At 41.4% G+C, this 20,290-nt stretch overlaps 1 protein-coding gene across 7 annotated transcripts; it reads left to right on the top strand.

The window, feature by feature from the left end:
• Positions 1-1,784: 1,784 nt before the first annotated feature.
• On the top strand, positions 1,785-20,212 carry ANP32E (acidic nuclear phosphoprotein 32 family member E). 7 transcript variants are annotated; one of them, XM_036343376.1, is made up of 7 exons: positions 1,795-2,176; positions 4,850-4,999; positions 6,449-6,571; positions 8,819-8,984; positions 11,547-11,710; positions 14,746-14,818; positions 17,963-20,084. In XM_036343376.1, the coding sequence occupies exons 1-7, from the start codon at positions 2,123-2,125 to the stop codon at positions 18,028-18,030; spliced, it is 798 nt and encodes a 265-aa protein (XP_036199269.1). In that variant the 5' UTR covers positions 1,795-2,122; the 3' UTR covers positions 18,031-20,084. The 7 variants fall into 7 exon arrangements, with proteins under 7 accessions (XP_036199276.1, XP_036199275.1, XP_036199274.1 ...); XM_036343380.1 differs by lacking the exon at positions 1,795-2,176 and adding an exon at positions 3,065-3,267; XM_036343378.1 differs by lacking the exon at positions 1,795-2,176 and adding an exon at positions 3,065-3,377.
• The last annotated feature ends 78 nt before the right edge of the window (positions 20,213-20,290 follow it).

The raw sequence follows: 20,290 nt of genomic DNA, 5'->3' as shown, positions 1-20,290 counted from the left end.
TTTTTTACAGAGAGGAAGGGAGAGAGATAGAGAGTTAGAAACATCAATGAGAGAGAAACATCGATCAGCTGCCTCATGCACACCCACTACTGGGGATGTGCCCACAACCCAGGTACATGCCCTTGACCGGAATCGAACCTGGGACCTTTCAGTCCGCAGGCCGACGCTCTATCCACTGAGCCAAACCAGTTTCGGCCAATTGTTTTTTAAAGTGGAATTGCAAGAGGGTATATAGTTAAAAAAAAAACACCCCACCTTTTTATTGGGAAAAAATGTTCAGATTCATTCCTTTTTTAAAAATAAAGTTTGTGGAGGTATAAATTACATACAGTAAAATCCACCCTTTTTAGTGTACAGTTCTATGAATTTTGACAAATGCATACAATTGTGTGACACCATCATAATCAAGATGTAGAGCAGTTCATCACCTGACACCCTCCCTGCCATAATTCCTTTGTGTCCCTTCATAGTCAGCTTCTCTTCCCACACTCATCCTTTGGTCACTACTGATCTGTTTTCTGACCCTATAATTTTGCCCTTTCCAGAAAGTCTATGTATTATAATGTACAGTATGTGGTCCTTTTTGTTATTGTTAATTCTCACCTGAGGATATTTTTTAAAGTATTTATTTTTTTTTAATTTAAAATTTTTAAAAAATATTTTTATTGATTTCGGAGAAGATGAGAGAGACAGAAACATCCATGATGAGAGAGAATCTATTGACCAGCTACCTCCTGCAAGCTCCACACTAGGAATCAAGTCCGCAACCCGGGCATATGCCCTGACTGGAAATTGAACCGTGACTGCCCGATTCCTGGTTCATAGGCCGACACTCAACCACCAAGCCATGCTGGCCAGGCTATTTTTATTGATTTTTAGAGAGAGAGGAAGGAAGGATGAGATAGAAACACCGGCAATCTTTGTGGTGGGGCAGGATCTCAGGGAATTATCAGGGTGACGCCAGCAGAATTTGTCAGGCGCCATCATGGTGGAAGTTAAAATACCATTTATTAACATGGTATTTTAAAATCAATATATTTTTATTGATTTCAGAGAGGCAGGGAGCGGGAGATAGAAACATCAATGATGAGAGAAACTCATTGATCGCAGCCTCCTGTACGCTCCCCACTGGGGATCCAGCCCCCAACCCAGGCATGTGCCCTTGACCCGAATTGAACCCGAGGACCCTTCAGTCCGCCCGCTGATGATCTATCCACTGAGCAAAACCGGCTAGGGCTAAAATACCATTTTTATCCCGCCTCTGGTTCTGCACCAGAAGCCTGACCCAGCAGGGCAGTGCCAGGAAGGCATGCTTTTTATGTGATGTGCGTGCATGTTGCTGTGCACCTTGCCTACAAAGCAGGAGCTGTGCTTTCAAATCGCCAAGAACCAGTGCGTGCTGTGTGGTGAATACCCAATCTCGCATCTTGGGCACGGAAGACGGATGCTTTCCTTCTCCCTTTAACACTAAGGACATAAAGAAGAAAACAAATCAAAACACCCAAACAAACCCAGCAAGCATCAGAATCGCCCGAGAGCCTAGAGAAAGCGCGCCAATCACACAAAGAAAAGTAGGGGGGCTAGTGGGATTCAAAATAATTTCCCAGGACGAACACCCTCCTGGACCTATCGGAGTTAACTGCGCGCTTGGTTGTAGCTAATAGACACGGCTTGGCTGGTTCGGGCCCGCCCCCGAGGCTGATAGACATTTGTGCTGTCCAATGGAAGAGTGCGATGTTGAAGCATTAACCAATGCACTCGGGAGGTGGGTGGGGTGTGGGCCAGGGGGTTGGCGGTGTCGTGTCATGGAGGCTCAGTCTCTCAGCAGCCATTGAAGGGGAAGGAACTGCGGGTGTGTGTATGTGTGTGTGCGCGTGTGTGCATGTGAGTGCGCGCGCGAGTGTGTGGACAAGGAGGTGCTGGCAGCCGAGTTAGAGTCCCAACTCCTTGGACTCCATTGGCCATTCTCTTTCTCCCCCACACCTATCTGCTGGTGGTGGGCGTTTATATTTGCGTTTCTTTTCATTCATTTCCAAATCTTTTACAATTTGAGGGTTGGGGGCAGTGGGGAAGGCAGGACCGGGTAACGGAGGAGAGGAGGAGCGGAGAGCAGGAGGAGGACATGGAGATGAAGACGAGGATTAACCAGGAGTTGAGGAACCGAGCCCCGGAGGAGGTGAGATGACTCAGCCCCCTCCCCTTCCCCACCAGCCAGTGTTCGGAGGATCGGGTTTCGGGGGGGCCCGGGTGGGTGCGCGGGGAGGGGTCATGAATTAACCCCAACCCCAGGAAATATTCAATTTGAAGTTTAAATCATTAATATATCTTTTACTTAAAATGGCGAAGGGTGTAAGTTTCTAGGGGCGTTTTTGTGTGTGCCTGGGGGCTTAGTCCCCTTCTCCTTTACGGCGCCCTGGCCGCGTGGGGGCGGGAAGCAGGGTGTCGCGGGCCGCTCGGCTCCCCGAGTTGCTCCTCCGGGGACAGGCGGCGTGGGCGCGACCCCGAGTCCCACTCGCCCCTCCGCAGCCATCGTCGCCCGAGAAGTTAGTCCAACTTTTCCTCGGTGCTGCCCTCTTTTTGGGGGGGAGGGGCGGCCCGGCCCGGAGGCCCCCGGGCGCCCGCCGACGTCGCGCCCGCGCAGCCCGGGGTCGCTCCCGAGGTCGGCGACCCCCGCCGGCGGCGCCCACTCCCCGGGGAAGCGCGCGCCGACCGCGCGGGCGGAATGTGGGTCAGCGGCCGGCGCTCCGGCCGCGGGGAAGTTTGGGGGACTCGTCGCTGTAATCGGCGGTGGGCGGGGACCCGAGGAGCAGCCTCCTTCCCCGCGGCGTTCGGCTCGTCTCGTCGTGGCGGCCGCGACCCCGAATTTGATCCCCGGAGACGGTTTCACCAAACTCAACGCCTGGGTCGTAGGGGTTTTGTGCCTCAAAGATGGGTTCGGCGGAACGAAATGAGGCGCGCTCGCCGCTGTCGCCTTAAAGGGACGCGGTTGGGAGGGGCCACGCGAGGCGGGGTTGCGGTCAACTTTTGGGGGGTCGGGCGGGAGGCGTTTCCGCCTCCTTCCCGAGGGTGCCTCTCCGGCGTTACCGAGCCCATCCCGGCCCGGGCGGAGGCGGCACTGGGAGGCGACCCCGTTTTTCCGGGGGGAGTCCCCGCCCCGTGTGGGGTTTCCGTCGGCCGGAGAGGCAGGTCGCCAGAGTGGGGCGGGTGCCAGAGGGAACCTCGCGCTTCTGGTCCCGGAGGCGGGCGTCGAGAGCCGTAACTGCAAGAGTGGAGTTTACGCCGGAGTCGGGCCGAAGGGATGTCATCTCTCAGCGGTGGCCGCGGTGCTGTGCACCGGCGTGAAGTTGGGCAGGGCTGTCCGGCGGCGGCGAGCACTTGTAAAAGTTTGTTTCCCGGAATTGGCAGGTGGCGGGAGGAGGAAGCGGCCGCTATTATCAGAGATAACTGGACGTTTTCCAGCACCGACTCTTTGGGGGCTGCAGGAAAAAACAAACTTAAAAAGCTGCATCCCAGAAGCACACGTTAGGAATGCGCCTTTACGGCCTGGGATGGGCAAGTGGACTTATACCCCCTCCATCCTTTTACCTACCCATCGCGGTCACCCCTCCCCCACGCTCCTACCTAGGGCCATGGAAGTAATTTCCTTTCCAGTTTTGGCGAGTGCCCGGATGTTGCTTTTTGCAGCCTCTCCTTCCTCCCCTATGGTGTAATAACGGTCGTGCGTTTGCATAGCTCTTCCCAATTTACAAAGCACCGTTCCCCTTTGCTACTCACTCGACTCCTCCAGACACGCTGGGGAGGTGGACTGTGTTAGTGGCGTCCCGGGGCCATGCAGTTATTCGGGTGGAGGAACCGGTGTTCTGACACCAAACCTAGCAGTCCTCTCCGCCCTGCGGCGCTACCACGTTTTGTCTGACCCCAGGCAGGTCATTCTCACCCTCTGGGGCTCGGCTTCCTCCTCTCTAAACAGATCATGATGCCTTCTTCTCTGCTCAGCGAAGTCATTATGGCGAAGACACTTTCAAGGAGAGAAGGTGGCACTCCTTGTTGCTAATTTGAGCGCTCAGAACACTTGGAACCTTTGGGAATGGAGAGGCAGGGTCTTCCGCCTCCCCCTTAAGATTAAGTCCGGGCAGGCCCACAGCAGAAAGTTTTGTTCTACAGCTCTGGCCTAACAGAGGATCCAGCCACCACCTGCCCCCTCCCAGGCATGGGGAGAAAGTCACAAAAATGCTGCCAAGATGGCAGGGAGAAATAAACATTCTGTCAACGATGTATCATTCTGCGTGGTATTGTTTGGCCTTGATATTAGAACAAATAACATCCAAAAGTTGGGTTGTCTCAGGAGGAGTTTTCTAACATTTCTTCATGGAGGGTAACATGGTATTTTTGAGTTTTGGTGGCATTTATCAACCAAAGATAAGGGGGATTAAACTGAAAAAAAAAAAAAAAAGTGAAAAAATAATTTCCTTGCTTCTCTCTACTGTTTTCAGGCAGCTCACTCGCATCCTTTCCCAGGAGCCTAGGTGTCCCCTCCCTGCATAAATATATGCCCTGATGTTGAGAGTTCTCGTCAGAGTTGGAAACAAGTTTCACATGGGAACTTTCTTCAAAGGTTTTTTTTTTTTTTTTAGTTCATCAGTGATTTGAAGCAGGCATTAAACTTCTTAGTCCAGGTTTAAATGTAAAGGGTTAACTTACAGTGATGACTGGTTGACTGTATTTCAGTATTTTTGGAGAATGAAAAAAGGGATTGGTGGTTTTAATATTCACTTTTCCAGAGTGTCTGGACCCCAGGTCTTTTGCTAAACAGACTGCAAACTGAAGAATCATTCTTGTTCTCTTACAGATGACACAGTTAGTCATTGATAATTGCCGTTGTGTCAATGGGGAAATTGAGGGCCTGAATGATACTTTTAAAAAACTAGAGTTTCTGAGTATGATTAATGTGGAACTAAGTTCACTGGCCCGGCTTCCCAACTTAAATAAACTTCGAAAGGTAAGTTGACATTAGGCATCAAAGCATTATGATTTGAATGCCAAGAGCTATTCTGTGTTTGTTTTTTTACCAAATGTAATAACTATTCTGCCTTATTTATTTTACTTTATTTTTACTATTCTGCCTTTTAACTAAAAGGTGCTAAGTTTCTAGAGGTAAGCAAAAGGGCTATGTAGAATTTTGGAATCAGCTGTAATAATTGCTTTTATAAAATTATTTTATATATATTGATTTCAGAAAAGAAGGGAGAAGAGGGAGAGAATGATAGAAACATCAATGATGAGAGAGAATCATTGATCGTCTGCCTCCTGCACACCCTACAATGGGGGTCAAATCTGCAACCCAGGCATGTGCTCTGACGGGGAATTGAACCGTGACCTCCTGGTTCATAGGTCGACACTCAACCACTGAGCCATGCCAGCTGGGGCTTGCTTTTAGAAATTTATATTTAATAATGAGTTGCTTTATGGTATGAATTTCAACTTAACATTTTCAGCTTAAAGTTTTCCTCTGAAACATAAAATCCAACTGTTAAACAATTGGAACCAAACCTACATTAGGAGACATTATGCCGACAGTCCCCGGCTTATAGTGGTTTGACTTACAACGTTTTGACTTAATGATGGTGTGAAAGCAATATGCATTAAGTAGAAACTGCACCACCAGTTTTGAATTTTGATCTGTTGCTGGGCTAGCAATATGGGGTATGTTACTCTCTCGTGATGCTGGGCAGTGGCAATGAGCCACAGCTCCCAGTCAGACACGAGATCATGAGGGTAAACAACTGATATCCTACAGTGTATATGTTAATTGTATTAGCTGATTTTGCCCAACTATAGGCTAATCAGTGTAAGTATTCTGAGCATGTGATAGGCTAGGCATAAGCTATGATATTGCTAGGTTAGGTGTATTGAATGCATTTTTTAAAAATCCTTATGTGAGGATATTTTCCCATTGATTTTTAGAGAGAATGGAGGGAGGGAGGGGAAAGAGAGAGAGGAGGGGAGAGAGAGAAACATCTATGTGATGGAGACACATCAATTGGTTGCCTGCCGCATGTGCCCTGACCTGGGTTGGGGATTGAGCTGCAACCAAGGTGTGTGCCCTTGACTGGGAATCAAACCTGTGACCCTTTGGTCTGCAGGCTGATGCTCTAACCACTGAACAACCCGACTGGGGCATTAAATGCATTTTTGACTTGCAATATTTTTGACTTACAATGGTGGGTTTATCTGGATATAACCCATCATAAATCAAGCATCCATCCATACAGGAGTTCTAACATACTCTTTGGTGGTTGTAGGTGGAATTTGGAAATTAATTACTTGTGACAGTCTTGAAGCCAGAGAGAATGACAAATGCTTTCTGTCAAATTGATATATTTTTAAAATCTTTGATCTGTCCTAAGTCTTCACCATTCTTTGTTTTCTCCCCATGTTGAATATATAGTTGGAACTTAGTAACAATAGAATTTCTGGAGGGTTGGAAGTCCTGGCAGAGAAATGTCCTAATCTTACCCACCTCAATCTGAGTGGAAACAAAATAAAAGATCTCAGTGCACTAGAAGCTCTGGTAAGTGGAAAGGTTTGTCTCTGGGCTTGCTTTTTTGGTTGAATTTTCTGAGATTTGCATATATAGGGTATCCAAAAAAAAAAGTATACACACACTTTGAATAATTATAAAGGCAGTGTTTATTAAAACACATTTTATTTTCAAAATTGAGCTATCAGCTGTTAAAGTGTATATACATCTTTTTGGGGATACCATATATATAACACATATGCATATTATATATATAAAATATATATATTAGCAGGAACAGAAAAATATTGCTCATTTATTTAGTAGACAAATATTTTTCTTTTATTCATCAGTAGAATACAAAAATATAAATAAGGCCGGTTTGGCTTGGTGGATAGAGTGCCAGCCTGCGGACTGAAGTGTCACGGATTCAATTCCAGTCAAGAGCACATGCCTGGGTTGTGGGCTTGATCCCCAGTAGGGGGTGTGCAGGAGGCAGCCAATCAATGATTCTCATCATTAATGTTCCTATCTCTCTCTCCCTCTCTCTTCCTCTCTGAAATGAATAAAAATATATATAAAAAAAGAATATAAATAAGAAGGTTAAAAGGCATACAATGAATACCATGCTGGAAGGAAAAAAGTAAAAGAAGATAGGAAGGTACAATAAAGTTTAATCAGTCACTCTCAAATGAGACACCAATATTAGAAAACTATTGAAAACATTGAAAAATTTCAGATGGTTTTTAATTACTAAAAAATAGATATATTCATAGTACTTTGAATAACAATTTTCATTGATATTACCTATCAGAATAAAAGTGAAAATTCATATATATCAGAAAATTTTATCTGCTTATTGTGAAAAATACTGATAAATATTTATACAAATATTTAAATATCAGGAGAGGTTATCCTATTGATTTCTATTTCATTCTTGTGAAACTTCTGAATTTCTTATATGTTATTATCTAGATCAGCGATTTTCAACCTTTTTCATCTCATGGCACACATAAAATAATTACTAAAGTTCTGCTACACACCAAAAAATATATGTTTTGCTGATCTGACCAAAAAAAAAGATAGCATTTTGAATGATTTACAGAAAAAAAATAATTACCTACCCTTTTTGCTCCAAAGTGACTTTTTAAAAAAATCAAGTGCCTATACAGAATTTCTGGTATCAAGAATTAACCAATCAGATACAACCTTATGTGATGTGACCAATAAGATGCAACTCTATTATATGACATACGTATTTATGGTTCAAGACAGGGCATTCACACCAGATGGCTAGTGTTGTGTTGTTATTTATTTATTTTAAACCTCACCTGAGGATATTTTTCCATTGATTTTTAGAGAGAGTTGGAGAGAGAAAGACAGAGAGAAACATCAATGTGAGAGAAACACATCAATTGGTTGCCTCCTGAACAAGCCCTGACCAGGACCCAGGCTGGGGAGGAGCCTGCAACCAAGGTACGTGCCCTTGACCAGAATCAAACCCGGGACCCTTTGGTCCACAGGCTGACACTCTTTCCACTGAGCAAAACTGGCTAGGGCGTGTTGTCATTTTTTATTTGACAATCTAAGGGGAAAAGAGTTGAGTGCCCCTGACTAGTCAGGTATTGCATGTTTTAAAAATTCTTGCAGCACACTGGTTGAAAATCACTGGTCGATGGTTAAGACTTTCTTTTCCTTTTAAGTAAAACATTAAGATAATTTTTTAAACCCATGAGAAATTTATTTTATCAACTTTTAGAGTTGAATATCTGGTCTGAAAATTTCTAGTATTTTCTTAAATTCTATTCCTTTTCCTTTCTTCTTGACTTTTTTTTTGTTTTTGTTATTTCATTATTTGCTCATTTGTTTCCTAGTATGATGAAAGGAAAAGAAGATAAAGTAAAAATTGTTGCTCTGATTTTTAAAAAGTTTGTGAAGAGGTTGAAATTGTTGGAAGTAAGTTTGTGGATTTAAACAAAACATGTTATTATTGTTGCCTATTTGTGCGTGGATCCGCTCAACAAATATATTGAGTGCCTTTTATACGTAAGGCACTAAGCCAGGTGCTGGAGACACAGCAGTTGAACACAACCAAGTTCCTACTTCTGTGGAGTTAGCATGCCAGTGCTTCGTTAAGAGAATTGGCTGTGTTTGATATAATAACCCTTCATTATAAAATTTTAAAGATTCAAAACTCATCCTCTGATTTCAAGTACATGTTTTCTGGTTCATGAATTAAAAGAAAATAACAAGATATTTTACATCTTGATTGTAAGTTTTAACTTCTTATTTTTCCAGCAAAATCTTAAAAATTTAAAAAGTCTTGACTTGTTTAACTGTGAGATCACAACCCTAGAAGATTATAGAGAGAGTATTTTTGAACTGCTGCAGCAAATCACCTACTTAGATGGATTTGATCAGGAGGATAACGAAGCACCAGACTCGGGAGCTGAGGATGACGAGGGTAATCATTCATAATACTCATAAATATGCCACAATTATAGCCTGCACTCTAACCATGCAAATTAGATTGGGCATGGATATTTAGGTGTAGGAAAAAAAAGATGTTAATAAGACAAGAAACATTTAGAAACCTATAGCCCTAGTCCTATATTCTTTGAGATTTCTGATAGCTTTGGGGGCATTTAATGATTATTATATCAGGCTCCATGAAATTTTATGTATCTGTATAAGCCACCCAGTAAAAGTGGCAACTTTTATTTATTTATTTATTTGTTAATGTTAAGGTTTTTTTGCAACTTTTAAAATAGTACTTTAAAAAAATCCCATTCAAGGCTAAGCACCTGTCCGACCGGTAGCAATCATGTGCAATGACCACCAGGGGGCAGATGCTCAACGCAGGAGCTACTGAGCTGTGGTGACTTGGCAGTGGCGTTTCTCAGGTGACCCACCCTGGAACCAGAGAGGGGGGAGCTCAATTCTGGGGTGTGTCACCTGAGAACTGCCCTCTCACACTCTGGGACCTCTCAGGGGATGTCAGAGAGCCAGTTTCTGCCCAATCCCCGCAGGCCAGGCTGAGGGACCCCACCCTGCTGGACACTTAATCAATTTCCTTTCAATGTGCACAAATCTATCTATAATGGCCACTAAGTAGAAACAACCCATGTTCATCAATTGATAAATAGAAAAACAAAATACAAAAAAAAAATATATCCTATCTAATAATAGACAAACATGGTAATTATCTGTACCTCCAACACGCTTCCCATCGGCTAATCAGGGCAATATGCAAATTAACTGCCAACCAAGATGGCGGCCGGCAGCCAGGCAGCTGAAGCAAACAGGAGGCTTGCTTGCTCCAACAATGGAGGAAGCCAAGGTTCCCCGCCTGCCGCTGCTGGCCTCTGAGCTGCACTCTAAGAAACAATGTTGCAATTATAGAAGCTAAACAAACCCCAGAAACCTGCTTTCAGCCAGCCGGGCCTCAGAGCTGGAGTTGCAACAGTGTTTCAGTTATGGAAGCCAAACAAACCCAGATACCTGCTTTCAGCAGCCAAGGTGTCAGAGCTGGAGCTGAACCTCAGAGCTAAAGCTGGCTCTCAGTTCCAGTGACAGCCATAGAAGGTAAATAAATCCCAGAATAAAAAAAAAAAAAAGAAAAAAAGGAGAGGTTGGGAGCTTCAGTCGCCCACCAGCCTGAAAATGGCCCTCAGCCCCTCACCCAGACTGGCCAGGCAGCCCAGTGGGGACCCCCACCCTGAAGGGGGTGTGACCAGCTGCAAACAGCCATCATCCCCTCATCCAGGATGGCCAGGCACCCAAGCGGGACCCCCACCCTGATCCGGGACACCCTTCAGGGCAAACCAGCTGGCCCCCACCCATGCACCAGGCCTCTATCCTATATAGTAAAAGGGTAATATGCAAACTGACCCTAACAGCAGAAGGACTGGGAATGACTGGTCACTATGATACACACTGACCACCAGGGGGCAGACGCTCAATGCAGGAGCTGCCCTCTGGTGGTCAGGATGCTCTCACATGGGAGGAGCTCTGCTCAGCCACAGCCAGGCTGATGGCTGCCAGTACAGCGGTGGTGGTGGGAGCCTCTCCTGCCTCCTCAGCAGCGCTAAGGATGTCTGACTGCAGTTTAGGCCTGCTCCCTGCTGGCAAGTGGACATCCCCCGAGGGCTGCCGGGCTGCCAGAAGGATGTCTGATTGCCATCTTAGGCCCAATCCCCCGGGGAGCAGGCCTAAGCCAGTAGGTGGTCATCCCCTGAGGGGTCCCAGACTGAGAGAGGGCACAGGCCGGGCTGTGGGACCTCCCCTCCCCACCAAGTGCACAAATTTTTGTGCACCGGGCCTCTAGTATACATGTATATGTATGTATGAGTAATATTCAGCCATAAAAATGAATGAAGTACTGATACCAGAGTGAACCCTGAAAACCTTCTACTAAGTTAAAGAAGCTGGATACAAAGGACTACATATTGTATAACTATTTATATTGAAATGTCCAGAGTAGGCAAATTCACAGAGCTACAAAGTAGATTATTGGTTGCCAGGGCTAGGGGAGGGGAGAATAGTGAGTGCCAATGGATTTGGGGTTACTTTGGGGTTGATGGAAATGTTCTAGAATTAGATAGTGAATATATATTTTTGGGACAATGGGTGACTAACAGATAAGATGGACAAAAAGCTGTTATTAGTTATGGTACACTTTGTTACTATTATTTGAAAAGAATTGGTGGATAAACAATGTTATAAAGTGATGGAATGATGGACAAGCAGGTTTTGAAGTGTCCACAAAGTAAAATAAACTTTAGTACATGTAATATTGTGATAAAAAGCTATATGTTGGAAATTTTCAATATTTAGAAACCCTTTTTTTCAAGTAGTAAATATGGGTGTTATAAAGAGGACATTTTAAGAAATAAAATCACCCTGAGATACCTCCTACCCATTTGCTTAAGAGTTTGAAGTGATTGGGGCAAGGGTTAAAAGAATCAATATATTATCAAGAAACATTTGCCCAGCCATTTGCCTATCTCTGAAAATATTTTTAAAGATGGAGATGAAGATGATGAAGAGGAAGATGAAGCAGGACCACCTGAAGGGTATGAGGAAGAAGAGGAGGAAGAAGAGGATGAGGAGGAAGATGAAGCAGGCTCAGAATTGGGAGAGGGAGAAGAGGAAGTGGGCCTCTCATACTTAATGAGAGAAGAAATTCAGGTGAACAGACCCTTCTTACCTGCACTGAAAATTAGTTTTTTAGGCATAGAGCTAAATACTATAAAAAGTAAGGTGTGTAGAAATCTGAGTTATTTCTAACTTCTGGGGGTGCATGTGTCTGCTTGCCTGTCATTTTTCTCCCCCACTCCCCTCAATTCATATTATATCCAGATAATCATAAACATCTATTGATTTTACCTCCTAGATACCTTTCAAATCCATTCTGCACTCAGCAGCATGGTGTGATGGAAACATTTTACAACTGTTTCTGAGTCTCAGTTTCTGCTTTTATAAAACTTAGCGATTATACCAATCTCGTAGGATTGTTTTAAGGGTTTAACAAAATAATACCTATGAAGTATCTAGCTAGCACATTGTAGGCACTCACGAAAACTTTTCTTTACCCTAATTATTAATTGCTTATGCTTTTTTTTTAAACCCCTACCCAAGGACATGCTTGGGGAGAGGAAAGACGAGGGGGTGAGAGAGAGACATTGATGGGCCGCTCTCCATTCCCTCCTGACCAAGGACCAAACCCCCAACTCAGGTATTCCACCCAACAGAATCAGACTGGCAAACTTTTGGTGCATGGGATGATGCCCAACCAACCAAGTCACTGGAGCCGGTTTCTTGCTGTGCTTTTGTTGTAGCTTTCTAAATGCTCTCTCTGAATACAGCATCACCACTAAGGTGTAGCCTTTGCAGTGCTTGCCTGTGTATTCTGAATGCAAATACTAGCCTGCTTGAAACCCTTTAATATTTCCCTGTTGCCACCAAGACACACAGGGCCCTTCATTATCTAGCCCCTGCTTCCTTCTCTGGCTTTATCTCCCTCAATACCAAAATAAATTGTCACACGAAGCTATTTCTTGCCTTTCTGTCTGTATATATAACGTGAGTATTCTATTAATGACTTTGTACCCATGTCTTCTGATGAATTTTCTTTTTTTGAGATAAACATAAATAGAATAAAGCATGTAAAGTACACTGATTTTATGTACAAGCCCATGACATTTTTTTTAATTCTCACCTAAGGATATGTTTTTTCAATACTGATTTTTATAGAAAGTGGAAGGGGGAGAGAGAGAGAGAGACAGAAGCATAGATGTGAGAGAGAAACATCTACTGATTGCCTCTCTTACATGCCCCGGATCCCTGCAACCTAGGTATGTGCCCTGACTGGGAATTGAAGCAACGGCCTTTCGTATACGGGACAATGCTCCAGTCCACCGAACCACACCAGCCAGGGAAAATCCACAGGATTTTACAAATGTTTATACTTGTGTAACCACCACACAAATCATGTCTCGTGAACTGTTATCTTTAAAAACTCTATTCTGGCCCAGCCTGTTTGACTCAGTGGTTGAGCGTCAAGAGATTGTGATTCAATTCCCCTTCAGGGCACATGCCCGGATTGCGGGCTCCATCCTTACACTGGGTGTGCAGGAGGTAGCCAATCGATGATGGTTCTCTCTCATCGATGTTTCTACCTCTCTATCCCTCTCCTTTCCTCTCTCTCTAAAAAATCAATGAAAGTATTTTTTGTAAAAGGCTCTACTTTATAAAAAAACACCACACAAACTCTCAGCTCTGGAGTTGCCTCATTGAAGCTTTTTATAATTTTTAATAGACAGTTACTCCTTTCTCTGTTACCTTTGAACCTTGATTAGGCTTCTATTATTACCTGTAGTCACTTTTGTAAAAACTTGTTTATTTGGCAACTTTCTGCTAGATGGCGAGATCTTTAAGGGGAGGGAGTTTCTCCTATTGTTAATTTATTGAGTTTCATTTTCATAATTTATAATTTAAAACAAGTTTTTATTATTAAAAATAATATCTTAGACTAGAAATTGTTAGTATTCTCATTTGTCTTCCTAATGACTTACATTGGTTAGATAGATGATATCACTGATTAATGGTAATTTTTCTCTGATACTCTTTTAAATATAAAACTAGTATGAGGAGAAATAGGACTCAAACTTGTTTGGGCCCTTAGTGAGTTAGGAGCTATAGCATCATGAAGAATAGAACTTTTAAGTATCTTATGTATTCATAGAGAAAGGCAACCTGTTTAATTTGAATCAGTATACAACTTGAGTATTTTTCCCCTAAGTTTTAATTTATTTAGTAAAATAATGAACTCATGTCATTTTGTATTTGGCTTTTTATTTTCTCTGTCAATCATTCTTTTTAAGTCTGGATAGTATTAAGTAATTTAAAAATGACCTTTAGTTAACTGCAAATGTTTATGTGTATCATTCCATTGAACATTGGGAAATATTAACTAAAACTGAATGGTCACGTATAGAACAAACATCTGTAAGATAACATTAAGTTAATGGTAGTACCCAGATAGCAGGGACTAGAAGTGTTCAATTATGATGAGATAATTTGGGTGTTTAAAATGAGGTCTTGATTTTAGAAACTAAGAGCCAGTGGAAGGGAGTGTCAGAGACTACTGAGATTTAAAGAGAAAGTAGAAGGAAATAGAAATGGTATTTGATTAGGTATTATTTGTTTGAGTCTTTTTTTAAAAAAATTCTCACCTTAGGATATCTTTTTTACTGATTTTAGAGAGAGAGGAAGGGAGAAATATAGAAAGAAACATCAATGTGAGATAGAAACATCTATCAGTTGCCTCCCATATGTGCCTCGAATGGGGATTGAACCCAAAACCTAGGATGTGACCTGACTGGGAATCAAACTGAAACCTTTTGGTATACAGGATGATGTCCCAACTAACTGAGCCACCTGGCCAGGGCAGTTTGACTCTTATTTCTATTTCAGCTGCTCTTCAAAAGTAAGGAATTAATATGTATAAAGAAGGACTTTATGTAGGACTTATAATAGGCATTGTAATCATATTTTCTTTAAAACAAGTTCCAGAGAAGTAATTAGCTTTTTAAACTTGGGCATTTCTAAATTATCAAGAGATAAATGTGATTAGTATCTTGTGTTTTTAAAATTATAAGTATCAAACTGGAAAATATGTGTCATGGCTCATTTATTCTTAAACTGAATATTTGAATTTCAAGGATGAAGAAGATGATGATGACTATGTTGAAGGGGAAGAAGAAGAAGATGATGATGAAGAAGAAGAAGAAGAGGGTGAGTTATATTAGCCATAAAAATATTCTAAAATTAGAGGGGGAGGGTCAATATGGCGGCATAGGTAAACACAGTATTTGCCTCCTCCCACAACCACATCAAAATTACAACTAAACCACAGAACAGCCATCATTCAGAACCACCTGAAATCTTGGAAGAACAGAAGCCCTACAACTAGAGAATTAAAGAAGCCACATTGAAACTGGTATGAGGGGCAGAGGTGTGGAACGGGCTGGTCCAACACCCATGTGTGATGGTTAAACATCAGAAGGTATATCTTGGCTGCAGAGTTCGCCCTGTGAGGAGCAAGGCTATCCCAACCCCACACCAGACTCTTCAACTCAGGGTTCCAGTGCCAAGAAGAGAAGTCCCTGTAACTTCAGGTTCTAAAAACCAGTGGGGATTGTGGCTGAGTGGTGCAGAGGCTGCTGGAGTCCCAGGCAGTTCCTCTTAAAGGGCCCGCACACAGACTTACTCAGACTCACTCCCTCTGAGCTCCAGCAGTGGGGCAGCAACTTGAAAGGATCCAGTAGGGGGTGTGCAGGAGGCAGCTGATCAGTGATTCTCTCTCATCATTGATATTTCTCTCTCTCTCTCCCTCTCCCTTCCTCTCTGAAATCAATAAATGTATATATTTTAAAAAGAACTAAATGAAATGGAAGCAAGAAAACTACCAGATACAGAGTTCAAAACAATGGTTTTAAGGATGCTCAAGGGACTTAATGAGAACTTCAAGGACATACAAAAGGAACAGTCAGAAATGAAGGATACACTAAGTGAAATGAAGAATAATTTATAAGGAATCAACAGTAGAGGATGCCAAGAATCAAGTCAGCGATTTGGAATATGAGCAAGCAAAAAACACCCAATCAGAAGAGCAAAAAGAAAAAAAAATCCAAAAATATAAAGATAGTGTAAGGGGCCTCTGGGACAACTTCAAGCGTACCAACATTCGTATCATAGGGGTGCCAGAAGGAGAAGAGAGGGAGCAAGAAATTGAAAACCTGTTTGAAAAAATGAAGAAAACTTCCCCTACCTGGTGAAAGAAATAGACTTACAAGTTCAGGAAGTGCAGAGAGTCCCAAACAGGATGAACCCAAAGAGGCACACACCAAGAGACTTCATAATTAAAATACCAGAGGTTAAAGACAAAGAGAATCTTAAAAACAGAAAAAGAAAAGCAGTTAGTTACCTACAAGGAGCGCCCAAACAACTGTCAGCCAATTTCTCAACAGAAACTTTGCAGGCCAGAAGTTAGTGGCAAGAAATATTCAAAGTGATAAAGAACAAGGACCTACAACCAAGACTACCTAGCAAAGCTATCATTTAGAATTGAAGGTCAGATAAAGAACTTCACAGACAAGAAAAAGGTATAGGAATTCATCATGACCAAACCAGTATTACATGATATATTGACAGGTCTTCTTTAAAAAGAGGAAGAAGATAAAAAATGTGAACAATAAAATGGCAACAAATACATATCTATCAAAAATTGAATCTAAAAAATGAAAATAAATGAACAAGGAATCTAATGAATAAAATAGACCCAGAGGGATGGAAGCATAGAACAGACAGATGGATGTCAGAAGGAAGAGGGGAGGGGATGGTGGGAAGAGGTTAACGGAAGAACTTATATGCATATATGCATTACCCGTGGACACAAACAATAGGGTGGTAAAGGCCTGGAGTGGGGCAGGATCCAGGTGGAGGAGGGCAGTGTGTGTGTGTTGGGGCAGGGGGAGGTAGGGGGAGACATCTATAATACTCAATGATAAAGAGTAAAAAAAAGAAGAAAAAGATATCCTAAAATTAAAGTTACAGCTATTCATGGACTTTAAAGATTGACTCTACAGTTCAAAATTACTACTGATCTCTTTGATTTTGGCAACATATCATAGAATTCCCTTGAAAGGTATAAAACCTCTTTTTTCTCAGGGTATTCATTAATTCCAATCAAAAAACAGCTTATAACATTTATTTTAAAAGTAGGAATAAAGAGCCCTAGCTGGTTTGGCTCAGCGGATAGAGCGTCGGCCTGCGGACTCAAGGGTCCCGGGTTCGATTCCGGTCAAGGGCATGTACCTGGGTTCGGGCACATCCCCAGTAGGGGGTGTGCAAGAGGCAGCTGAATCGATGTTTCTCTCTTATCGATGTTTCTAACTCGCTATCCCTCTCCCTTCCTTTCTGTAAAAAAAAAAAAATCAATAAAATATATTTTTAAAAAAAAGTAGGAATAAAGAGATAATGGATTTCTTTTTAAAAAATATATTTTTGTTGATTTCAGAGAGGACGGGGGAAAGGGAGAAATAGAAACATTCATGATGAGAAAAAAATCATTGGTCGGCTGCCTCCTGCACCCTGCCCACTGGGGTTTGAGCCCAAAACCTGGGCATGTGCCCTGACTGGGAATCAAACCATGACCTCCTGGTTCATAGGTTGACGCTCAACCACTGAGTTACACTGGCCAGGCAAGATAATGGATCTCTGAGTTCAGTTTATTAATTTTTTCAGGATCTTACATTTTGGAGAGGATGAAGGCTTCTCTAGAAGGGAAGAACAGTTGAACTCGATAATACCCTTTTTAAATTTGTTCTCTGGTACTCTACCTAGGCCTTTCAAAATAAATTTTAAAATTCACTAATAAGTCCATTATATCAAGCCCTTAATTTCTTTTTTTTTTTCCAAATATATTTTATTGATTTTTTACAGAGAGGAAGGGAGAGGGACAGAGAGTTAGAAACATCCATGAGAGAGAAACATCGATCAGCTGCCTCCTGCTCACCCCCTACTGGGGATGTGCCCGCAACCAAGGTTCATGCCCTTGACCAGGATCGAACCTGGGACCCTTCAGTCCGCAGGCCGATGCTCTAGCCACTGAGCCAAACTGGTCAGGGCAAGCCCTTAATTTCTTGACCTGTACTTCACGATTTGGCCACAAGGGTGCATAGCAAGCTTCCATTATTTATGGATTTCTAAGTCTATTAAGTTCTTTCAACTGAAGTTGAAAAATTCACAGAGGACACTTAACCTATCATTTTTTACGCCATTAACTTTTCACTAAGATAGATCCAAACTTTGTAATTTAACAAATATTTATTTGCTAAAATTAAATATTTTATACTTTTCCTTTCACTCTTCTTTCAGAAGAAGGTCTTCGAGGGGAAAAGCGGAAACGAGATGCTGAAGATGATGGAGAGGAAGAAGATGACTAGATCATTCTAAAACCAGTTTCCCTAAATTCCTGGGTGTGCAATAGAGTGGTCACATCTTGTTTCTTTATGTATAATAGTTATCCCTACATAAGATAATGTGTAACTTTTTATAGGAAAAGTGTGGTTTTACTATTTTTGCCTTATCATTCCAAATAAGATTTACTAGTCTGTTAATCATATGTAGAGAAAAATTTTCATTGACCTCCTTGTGAAATTCCCTAGCAGTTTATTTAGAATCTTAATTTTTCTAATACAAGTTTACTTCTTAGTCATTTTAGCCCATAGTTAAAACATGATGGCTTTTGCACAGGCATAGTATGGTGCATTTCATTCATAAGGTTTTAAAGTTATTTATCAATTAACAGAAATCACAGTCAGCTGGAGTATGAAATAAAAATAGTCTTTTGAATGATAAGTTGGTAATTTTTTTAGAGGTGACCCAGAGATCTTCATTTTGAAGGCAATGCCTTTTTTGGCTAAGGGATTTTGGGTGCTTGGAAAGTAGGAGCAGAATAGTAAAGGTTCTATTCAACAACATAGTTCCTGGCTTTTGGGGAGGCTTCTGAAACCTTTAAGCCAGGTGGCTAATAAGATTTTATTTTTGAAGGAAAAATTGCTTATAGTAAGTTCAGAGACATGCAGAGGAGCCCTCTGTTCTCAAGCTGAATGAAGATCATGACATGCTAAGGGTTGGTTTTTGTTTTATTTTTAAGTGTGCATTTTTCATCAACAATTCCTTTACGACCACCTTCCTTTCTTGTTTCACTCTCCTCCCTCTCCTCAAAAAAAAAAATGGGGGGGAAACTTATGAATACCCAGGAAAACCTTTATTCTTATACCTCAATTACCTTTTCAGACCTGTCTCAGTTTTCAAAAAGCTAAGTGAAACAAACTGAGTATTTTCTGAGATACGAATATTATTATCTATGCAGTTTTATGCAACAGACTCTGCTTACTGGAAATCCTTCTTGGTTGACAAGATATACAGACTGTAGAAGGATGAAGAAAGAAAAGCAGATGGGCTTTTGGAAGCAGCAATAGTGTTCCTCAAAAGTCAGAATAATTTGCCTGTTGGTAATTAATGAGACATTCAAATCAAATTATAAGTTAGCTTCCCAAATGACTTAGCTACCACTCTGCAAGCATTTCTAATTTTTTCTGAGTAGAACCTTTAATTATTCTCTCTATAGTTTTAAAGCATTATCAGATTTAGCATTTGATTGGAATATATTAGACAATGGAAAAATATTTGAAACTAAATCCATATTAAAATTAAGATTTGTTTTCAAGTGGATGTCCATTAAAAATAGAAAAATATTTGGGAAAAGTACGAGTGTGTTTTCTTATATGGCTACTGATTATAATATGAGTAGATAAGTTCATCTCCCTTTTTGTTATGGAGGCTCCATGTTCAAGGCAATTGCTTTTTTAATCTTGGCTCTCTAAATTTTTCCCCCTTCGGTTTTGAATATTTGTAAGTTTTTTTGTTAGTGTCAGCAAATTAACTGAAGTTACACTTTCATACTGGGACACATTTCAATTACTGAGTATAGTACTGCTTTAGCTTAAACTAAAAAGTGGCACAAAATGACTGAACTAAAACTCTTGAGATAAGTTTAGTGGGGGGATTCGAATATCCAAATAGCTAACATTTTATTCCTTTTTAACAACTGAAATCCCTTGTTTTAGTCCCTAAGAATTCTCATCACATTGTTTGCCAGATTATAAAATACTTATTTTTAAAGTTAAATTTATATACTGGCTTTCTTATCAATCATTTTATTGTGCAATCAATATTATTGTTCTTTGGTTTGTAAACAACACTTAAGAGCCTCCAAATAACTTTTAAGACTTATTTAGCTTTGTGGGTGATATTTTCATGCAAATAAGGGTGGGTTTTATATTTTGTAGACGTTTTCGGTCCTATTTTAATGCTTCTTTGTATGGCAGTGTGTATATAGTGTGTTAAACTCCTCAAAACTCAAAAATCTTTGAAGTTAATACTTTTGTGCAACTGTGTTTTGAATAAAGCCATGACAGTGTTAAAACAACAACAAAAAAAATGCAGTTCTTCTGAGTATTCCTTTATTGTTTCTGACTGTTCCCTGTTTTTTCTGAGACTGCTGTAATTTAAAGTTTTTGAAACTGAATTGCTTCAAATAAATTGAAGATTTGTTGTTAATGATTAGTTTCAGCGTATGATATTCACTTTTGAACACGGCCATTGGGAGCATTGAAGATCTTTTTAAAAAACTGAGCA

This window comes from Myotis myotis, unplaced genomic scaffold, assembly GCF_014108235.1.
Source record: "Myotis myotis isolate mMyoMyo1 unplaced genomic scaffold, mMyoMyo1.p scaffold_m19_p_18, whole genome shotgun sequence".
Taxonomy (NCBI): Eukaryota; Metazoa; Chordata; class Mammalia; order Chiroptera; family Vespertilionidae; genus Myotis; species Myotis myotis.
This window is presented reverse-complemented; position numbering and strand designations above follow the sequence as displayed.

Bases quoted from the DNA above. Each gene is read 5' to 3' on its own strand.
- ANP32E (XM_036343376.1), top strand. From the start codon at position 2,123: ATGGAGATGAAGACGAGGATTAACCAGGAGTTGAGGAACCGAGCCCCG. The intron at 2,177-4,849 runs GTGAGATGACTC...GTTCTCTTACAG, and splicing joins GGAACCGAGCCCCGGAGGAG to ATGACACAGTTAGTCATTGA. The intron at 5,000-6,448 runs GTAAGTTGACAT...TTGAATATATAG, and splicing joins ACTTAAATAAACTTCGAAAG to TTGGAACTTAGTAACAATAG.